The sequence below is a fragment of the Cnephaeus nilssonii genome (genome assembly GCF_951640355.1).
Source record: "Cnephaeus nilssonii genome assembly, chromosome: 2".
Taxonomy (NCBI): Eukaryota; Metazoa; Chordata; class Mammalia; order Chiroptera; family Vespertilionidae; genus Cnephaeus; species Cnephaeus nilssonii.
Window position 1 is genome coordinate 41230089 of NC_137073.1, and position 9315 is coordinate 41239403.

At 47.2% G+C, this 9315-nt stretch overlaps 1 protein-coding gene across 1 annotated transcript; it reads right to left on the bottom strand.

Annotated features, from left to right (window-relative positions):
- Nucleotides 1-3203: 3203 nt before the first annotated feature.
- On the bottom strand, nt 3204-3424 carry LOC307093457 (thymosin beta-4-like). The gene has a single exon (XM_079761600.1). The coding sequence runs from the start codon at nt 3367-3369 to the stop codon at nt 3235-3237; it is 135 nt and encodes a 44-aa protein (XP_079617726.1). The 5' UTR covers nt 3370-3424; the 3' UTR covers nt 3204-3234.
- Nucleotides 3425-9315: the final 5891 nt, after the last annotated feature.

Sequence of the window (9315 nt, forward strand, 5' to 3'; positions counted from 1 at the left end):
CTTATATGCATGCATACAAGTCCTTCGGTTGATCTCTTACCCCCGCAACCCTCCCCTGCCTTCCAGCTGTAGTTTGACAGTCTGTTCAATGCTTCTTTGCCTCTGTATCTATTTTTGTGTTTTTTTTTTTGTTTGTTTGTTTTTGTGTGGTTTTTTTTTTTGTATCTATTTTTGTTCAACAGTTTATAATGTTCTTTATATTCCACAAATGAGTGAGATCATGTGGTATTTTTCTTTCACTGACTGGCTTATTTCACTTAGCATAATGCTCTCCAGTTCCATCCATGCTGTTGCAAATGGTAAGAATTTCTTCTTTTTTATAGCAGCATAGCGTTTTAATGCACAAAACTCTAGCTCAAGGCCCCAAATTAAGCCACGTATGTAGGATTTTTAATTTTTTCATATCTAATTGGTTAGGCCCAGGGCATCTTCAATGTTTTATGAAGGTACGAGCTCCAGTAGAACGAAGCTTCTGTGGACGTCTTACTGTGCATCTATGGGCCACTCTGACAGTCTGTCATGTACAGAACTGGGAATCCTCCTCACAGGACTCAGCAGGCAATAGGAAACTGCCTGGCTGATAGCATTGCTGTTATCTCTTTTAATAAAAACTTAATTTCCTTTCTTCCCTCTTATACCGGCAGATACCAGCCCCTTATTTATTTTCCTGACAGCTACCTGTCATCGTGTGAGCACCCAAGACTTGCTGTTCTTATTCCCACCATTTCTTCTATCTCCCCATCCCCCTCCCCGCCCCCTGCCCCCTCCCCCGCCAAGCCATGGGAAAATGTGAGTTTGGGGCTGTTCCTAGGCAGGGCCAGCAGAGTTTCCATAAACCTAGCCCAGCTTGGCACAAAGAAGATGTGGAAGGAGCAGCCGCAGCATGTACAGCCAAAAGCACTTGTGGAAATCCTAGGAATGTGAACCAGAAGAATCGCCCCAGGTCCCCAGGCGCTTTTCTCACAGCACACTTAGCACGCTGAGGGGCTGGACCAACAGCCCTTCCCGCTGGGCGCAGCTCTCAGCCTGCGGCTGGAAGCGCACGGCTGGATGTGGCAGCCTGGACGCGGGGTAATGTAGTAGGTGCAACAAAAGGCATCAAATTAGAAAATGGAAACTTTTTCCTCCCTGCACTGTAATTTGCCTGTCACTTGGCTTTAAAGCAGCTGAAAACAATTTTTTTGAAAGCGAATGTTTATTTCCTGAAGTCTTGTGAATAATTATAGGCCTGTTCTCTACATACTCGACATTCCACTGGCATTTCCCATAACTCTGTCAGCTCTGGCAGGTCCTAGCACATGCGTATGTTGGTGCTTTGCATGAAAAGGGGCTGCTGTTGAATGTGTGGCACCTTTGATCGGAGGCGTGTGACATGCTCTACCTACAACTCATCAAGCTCAGCAAACTCAACGTAGCGTGTGTCTGTGTGTGTGTGTTTCCAAGTTCATTTTCTAAATGCTATGAGTAGGGTCTACTGGGAACACTCCTGATTTTACATCTGTCTTACTGCAGGAAGAGAAGGGCAAGCTAATGAAATTTTTATGAGCTGTGCTGCCTAGTGTTCACTGACAAGTCTTTGCCTTTCTAGGGGAAGCTTTTGACCCCACGTGGTGAGGGAGTTTGCAACCCGATGCTATTGTTGGAATAATTATAGTCTAAGGTTTTCCTGTCAGCACCCAAGTTAGCTCAGGAAGGTTATATATTTTGAAATTCTTGTACCTCGTCCTCTAAAAATATATGCTCTGCAAAATCAGATGGTTGAAGGCCAATAAGTTGGTCATAAAACAGCTCTCACATCGCTGAAAGGAATGACTGAGATGTATATATATATGTATCAAGTTCTGCAGTGTCATGTACATTTAATAGAATTATTGATGGGCCATTTATAAGAATTTCTTACTAGAGGAGTTCAGTTGAATAGTATTTCTTCTGAATGTTGGAACTCATATTTGGAATTTAGATTTTTATTATAATTAATAAAATAAGTCTGACATTAGAGTTGCACCGCATTTTACATAAATACTTTCTACCTAGTACTTTAATCTACTTTCGGTTTTTACTATTATCTTTCAGGGAAATTTTTATTCTTATTTTCAGAGGGGGAACTAAAATGTAGGGGAATTTCATGGCTATTAGATTGAGCATGCGTAAGAGAAGCTTTTTCAGGGCGCTCCTCTTAATCGTTAGATTGATTTCAGGGCTTACGGCCTTTGCAAATCCCCAGATCCAGCCTGTGATCCCTTGTGTGAGTTTTATGAATGAGCAACAGTAGTTTCCTGTTTTTTATTTTGCCATCCAGGTCAGTACAGGTCTGTTGGTCCGTTGTATGCTATTTAGGAACATTTTCTATAACTTTTAATTATTTAAAAACGTATTTGATTCCCAAACTCCTGTGCTGTAGAGATATCACTGGAATTTTTGGCAATGAGAATTGTATACAAGTGTCTGTGGGTTGGTGCAGTTCTGTGGGACTAACGGTATTTAAAAATGGTCACAACTGTACATTGGCTTAAATTTAGTAACAGCACCATCTTTGAGCTCATAAAGTGAACTTGTGCATCTTAGAAAATCACTGTTGGAAAAATGCATCCCTAACTTTTATTCCCATAATTGTGAATGACAATAATGCTTTACTTTTGGCAAACTGATCCAATTGTAATAAACTAGCATTTAAGGCATTGTTTCCCAGAATATGTTTGTGATATACATATATGGACATATAAGCTTCTCCCACTAGCTGTCTAAACCATTTACCCTGTTCTTTTTTATTCCCCCCCCCCCATAACCTTTCATTGTATTTTCTAATTATTTATTCTGCTTATTGTGTAATTTTTTTCAGGTTTTAAAACTTTTTATTTGCATGTTAAAAAAATTGTGCATTCCAATAATTAAAATCATTTGAACAAAAAAAATGGCACTCTGATTAAACTGCATTTTACAGCCCGCAGGACACCTTGGATCAGCTTGGATTTTACTCTAGCTGATTTTACCCTCATCCCACCCAGCTCTTTCCTTCACCAACATGCAAGTTGTCCCCCTTCCCCGCCAGCCAGGCAGGCAGATGGGAGCAGCAGGTGTGGCCTTCGTTGTCAGTAGTTCTGATGTGAAAAGGGGCAGCACAATCACTTAAACGGATCCAACCTCTTCGCACCTTACAAAGTTAAACAGCTAAGAAGTAAAATAAGAAGGCAATGCTTGTGGAATGTACAGTGCATATTAGTAGCGCATGCTTCATTATGATTTGCCTGCTTGCTTCTCCTGTTCAGTCGTTTCTTTTGAAGGCAGTGGATTTTTCTCTTGCATTTCTGTCTTCTTCAATTTCGACTTATCACATTTCTCAATCTCAGCCATATCGGGTTTGTCAGACATGGTTGCAGAGGAAGCCGAGTGAGGTGCACAAACGAGAGAAGTTCGATCTGCTCAGTGACCGCTGCCGAGTCTATTGTGTAATATTTTAAATCGTCACCAGAGGATACCTTCCCACTGATCTCCACAGAGAGTGAAAGTGAGGGGGAGAGACAGAGAGAGAAACATCAATGTGAGAGGGACACATCGACTGGTTACCTCCCTCACAAGCCCCAACCAGGGCTAGGGATCTAGCCTTCAACTGAGGCATATGCCCTTAACCAGAATCGAACCCCAGACCCTTCAGTTCACAGGCGATACTTCATCAACTGAGTCAAACTGGCCAGGGCTATTGTGTAATATTTATTTCACTATACTTCAATGCAAACTCCTCAAAGGAATCTTACTCTATTTTGTGCACTGATATACTCCACATAGTAGATGTTCAATAAGTATTTGTCCAATGACAGAAGGAATCAAAGAAGTTTGGTTTAGATCTGTGTTACTTGCATTTTGTAAATTCCTGACTAATACATTTAGTCAGTACTTTGGTAATTACCTTCCACACTCCTTCCCACCCGCTGGCCATCTTTAATTGCTCAGTAGACACTTGAGTGCTAATTTACTACTAAACATTTTACAATGGGCAATATGGTGGAGATCTAAACTAAAATATTTGGTCCTCACCCTCAAAGAGGCACAGGTGGTTGAAAACAACAAACAAAAATTGATACACATATACTGTATAATTCAGTGCAAAATTTTAATTTCTATAAAAGTCCAGAGGGAAAGGACATCAGCAAAGTTATAATAATTATAGAAAGTTTCCTGGAACAGAAAAGGATTGTAAAATTGAAGAATCACATAATCCTATATAATAAAGAGGTAATATGCAAATTGACCCTCACGCCCTCACATCACAAGATGGCCGCCCCCATGTTGTCACAAGATGGCCACCCCACATCATTACAAGATGGGCGCCCGCATGTTGTCACAAGATGGCCACCCCCACATCGTCACAATATGGCCGCCACAAGATGGCTGCCCCCACGTCGTCACAAGATGGCCACCATGAGATGGCTGCACCCCACATCATCACAATATGGCTGCCCCCACGTCATCACAAGATGGCCCCCACGAGATGGCTACCCCCACGTTGTGACAAGATGGCCACCCCCACATTGCCGCAAGATGGCCAGCAGGGGAGGGCAGCTGGGGGTGACCAGGCATGCAGGGGAAGGCAGTTAGGGGTGACCAGGCCTGCAGGGGAGGGCAGTTGGGAGTGATCGGGCTGGCAGGAGAGCAGTTAGGGGGCTATCAGGCTGGCAGGCAGAGTGGTTAGGGGAAATCAGGCAGCCAGGCAGGCGAGTGGTTAGGATGACATAGCAGTCCCAGATTGTGAGAGGGATGTCCGACTGCCGGTTTAAACCAGCAGTCGGACATCCCCCAAGGGGTCCCAGATTGGAGAGGGTGCAGGCCGGGCTGAGGGACACACACACCCCGTGCACGAATTTTGTGCACCGGGCCTCTAGTTATATTATAAAATTATTTTTACTAGGATATATCATGTATTTTATCCTTTGTTGTTAAAGAGTATTTGGTTTTTCATAAAAAGAATCACTACTAGTAGCTCTCAAACTGGCTGACTACAGCTTCTAACCAGAAAGGAAGGCTTGTCAACAGATTTCACTTTCTGCCAGACTTACATCAAGAATAAGCTGTTAGGAGAAAGGAGGGGGCCTATATGATTTTATTCTCTAGTAAATCAGTCAAATCAAAACTCAGGGATATGATGTGGCAAAGAAAGTAGGAACCTCAGGCATGTCAAGTTTTCCCTGGAGGGAAGCCGCATAGGCAGGCAAGCACAAAAGCCACATAATCACCTTATTCATGACTTTGAGTTCATCTCTGCTGCTATCGATTGGCAAGCACTTGGAAAGAGAAGGTAGTGAATGACACTCTTAGAGAAAAGCTTAAATATATTCCCTAGTTAATTGAAAGGCTTCAACACATACCAGGCTTCAGGCAACCCAAGAACAAAGGCTGAAATTTATCATAGGTGGAAATAGAAGAAAGTTAAGATCATCCCCAAATGCCTAGGTTTCATAACTTTCAACTTTAAGTATTACAACCTATTTCTTGAAACTCTCCTCTAGTGTGTATGTTCATGAACATTGTTCTTATTTACAGACACACCAAACCCAGTTGGCTATAGTTTATCAACATAATAAAGATAGAAGGTAACTGTGGTCTTGATAGAACAATGAGGATACCTCTTGACCAGGACAGCATAGAATCCATGTTCATTCATTTATTCAGGCCCTCAACACATATTTATTTAGCCCTTTCTGTTGTAATAAATAATGATTTGATAAATGGGGATGGAAAAACATAAGAAACTTAAAAATCAGGATGAGAAATTAAATGTTCAGTGTCTTAAAGTAGAGAACATCGCTACTACGAACAGAGCAGTGTCATAATGGGTTAGTGAAGATCCTGGACAGAAGGGAGGGAATCAGGATTAGAGGTAGGAAACAGAAAAGGCCAGGCTGAGGGTATAGCAGGGGGAAAAAGGGAGGGAGAGGGGTGATAGGAGACAGCTAGGAAACATAAATAGGGCACAGTAATGACTGGATAAGAACCATGAGAAATTCTTTTTTTGCAAAGTAATAAGAACAGAAGCCTGATTTGAGGGTATGGCAGAGAAAATGGAGGCAGCAGATATAGGCTCCTTATTTGAAAAGTTTGACAGTAAAAGGGGAAAAATTATAGCAGTAGCTAGAGAGGGCAGCTGGGTCAAGAGAACATTTTCTATGAGAGCAGATAGCATTCTTGTTTGAAGGCATGGGGTGAAAGCTGTGAGGAGGCGTTGAATATGCCTAGAGGCTTAATTGAGAATTAAGGTCTTGATGGTACTGGGAAGAGAGGAGCATGGTGGTACAAAAGGAGCTCTGAGCTTTAGAAGGGGAGAGGGGCTTGTTTCTTGAGACAGAGACAAGGATAAGAAGTGAAAAAGTGGTTTCACTGAGTCACTATAACTAAATGCGCCAGTAGATGATGACTTGATCTTACCTGTGATATAAATGCTAAAGGCAGTACCTGAGGAGCATAATAACTTCTCTCTTATTATAACTCTACTAGAGGCCCGGTGCACGAAATTCGTGCATGGAGGGGGGTTGTCCCTCAGCCCAGCCTGTACCCTCTCCAATATGGGACCCCTCGAGGGATGTCCGACTGCCCGTTTAGGCCCGATCCCGGTGGGCAGTCAGATCCCTAAATGGGCAGTCGGACATCCCTCTCACAATCCAGAAATGCTGGCTCCCAACTGCTTGCCTGCCTGCCTTCCTGATTGCCCCTAACCGCTTCTGCCTGCCAGCCTGATCACCCCCTAACCACTCTGCTGCCAGCCTGTTTGCCCCCAACTTCCCTCCTCTGCTGGCCTGGTCACCCCTAACTGCCCTCTCCTGCAGGGTTGATCACCTCCAACTGCCCTCCCTTGCAGGCCAGGTGCCTCCCAACTGCCCTCTCCTGCTGGCCATCTTGTGGTGGCCATCTTGTGTCCACATGGGGGCAGGATCTTTGACCACATGGGGGCAACTATATTGTGTGTTGCAGCGATGATCAATCTGCATATTACTCTTTTATTAGATAGGATAGAGGCCTGGTACAGGGGTGGGGGCCAGCTGGTTTGCCCTGAAGGGCGTCCCGGATCAGGTGGGGGTTCCCTTGGGACGTGGGGCGGCCTGAGCGAGGGGCCTGTGGTGGTTTGCAGGCCGGCCACGCCCCCTGGCAACCCAAGCGAAGGCCCTGGTATCTGGAATTTATTTTCCTTCTACAATTGAAACTTTGTAGCCTGGAGCAGAGCCAAGCCTGGGGCTCCCTCCGAGGCCGGCAGCCATTTGTGTTGGGGTTATAATTGAAACTTTGTTGCCTTAAGCGGGTGGGCCCGGCCAGGGTGTGCGGAAAGCTTTGCTTCCCCTGTTGCCGGCAGCAACCCTGGCCTGCTCTCTCAAGCTCCATTCTGCCGCCATTTGTTTGAATTTGTTTACCTTCTATAATTGAAACTTTGTAGCTTGAGTGGAGGCTTAGGCCTGGCAAGGGCAGGCGGAAAGCTTGGCTTCCTCTGTTACCTAGGAAACCTTGCTCTCTGTGGCTGTAGCCATCTTGGTTTGGGTTAATTTGCATACTCACTCTGATGGGATGGTGGGCGTGGCTTGTGGGTGTGTCTGAGATATGGTCAATTTGCATATTTGTCTATTATTAGATAGGATCATCATAATGAAAGCATATTCTTAGGCCCACCTATAATCATAATATATAAAAAGCCAGGGGCCGTCACGACTGAAGCAACCGGATGGATGACTGAGCACAGGCTGCGTGGGGAGACCAGGCTGATAGGGGGTCAGTGAGGGATGACCAAATGACTGAACAGCAGGCTGCATGGGTGACCAGGCCAGCAGGGGGGTTAGTGAGGGACTACCAAACAACCGAACAGCAGGCTGCGTGGGGCAGCCAGGCCAGCAGGGGGGGCAGTGAGGGGTGACCATGCTGGTGGTGGGGGGGGGGGAAGTTGGGGGCAACCAGGCTGGCAGAGGGGGCAATTGGGGGCAACCAGGCTGGCAGGGGGTGCAGTAAAGAGTGACCAGGCCAGCAGGGGGGGCAGTTGGGGGCAACCAAGCTGGCGGGGTGGGAAGTTATGGACCACCAGGCTGGCAGGAGGGCAGTTGGGGGCGACCAGGCTGGAAGAGGGCGGCAGTAAGGGGCAACCAGGCCAGCGGCAGGGGCAGTTAGGGTGACCAGGCAGGCAGGGGTGGGGCAGTTGGTGACGATCAGGCTGGCAGGCAGAGGCAGTTAGGGGTGATCAGGCCAATGCGGGGGAGGGCAGTTAGGGGTGACCAGGCTGGCAAGGGGGCAGTTAGGGCAATCAGTCAGGCTGGCAGTTGAACAGTTAGGAGCCGGTGGTCTAGGATTGTTAGAGGGATGTTGGACTGCTGGTTTAGGCCCAATCCCCAGCAGTCAGACATCCCCCACGGGTTCCTGATTAGAGAGGGTGCAGGCTGGGCTGAGAAGACCCCCCCCATGCACGAATTTCGTGCACCGGGCCTCTAGTCTATATATATAAAAAGCCAGTGACCGGAACACCATAAAGACCAGTCGCTATGATGCCCACTGTGGCCAGTGAACTGGCCCGATCAGGGGGTGGTGCCAGCTAACCAACACCCTCGCAGCCCTTCCCCCTGGCTAGCCCTGCCCCCAATTGGCCTGCTCCACCCTGATCAGCCTGAAGCCCCTCCCCCCAGCTGGTCCCAAGTCTAATCCCCCCCCAACCCAATAGGGGGCAGGTCCAGCCAGCCAACCTCCTGCAGCCCCTCCCCCTAGCTGGCCCACTGCCCACAGCCCCTCCCCATGGCCGGCCCTGCCCCCAATCGGCCCCCTTACCCCAATCGTGGGTGGAGCCCATTGGCCAATCACCCACAGCCCCTTCCCCCAGCCGACCCTGCCCTGACCCTGCCCTGATCAGGGTGGGCCCGCCGGCCAACCTCCCGCCATCTCCTCCTCCCTACAGGCCCGGCCCCGATCCACCAATTAGGGCTGGGCTGGCCAGACCCCACCCATGCACGAATTCGTGCACTGGGCCTCTAGTTAGACTATATCTCTCCTTCCTCCGTTTAATTTCCACTGAGTTTCTAACTCTGATTTTTATCAAAATGTCTTTTTTTCAGCAGACTTGTTTTTTCCTCTTCATCTTTATACTAGAGGCCCAGTGCATGAAATTCGTGCACTGGGGGGTGGTGTGTCCCTCAGCCCAGCCTGCACCCTCTCCAATTGGGACCCCTCTCCAATCCGGGACTGCTGGCTCCCAACTGCTCACCTGCCTGCCTGCCTGATTGCCCCTAACCACTTCTGCCTGCCAGCCTGATCACCCCCTAAAAACCCTTCTGCCAGCCTGATCGATGCCTAACTGCTTCC

What these genes read in the sequence shown, in the direction of transcription:
- LOC307093457 (XM_079761600.1), bottom strand. Translation starts at nt 3,369, where the DNA reads ATGTCTGACAAACCCGATATGGCTGAGATTGAGAAATGTGATAAGTCG.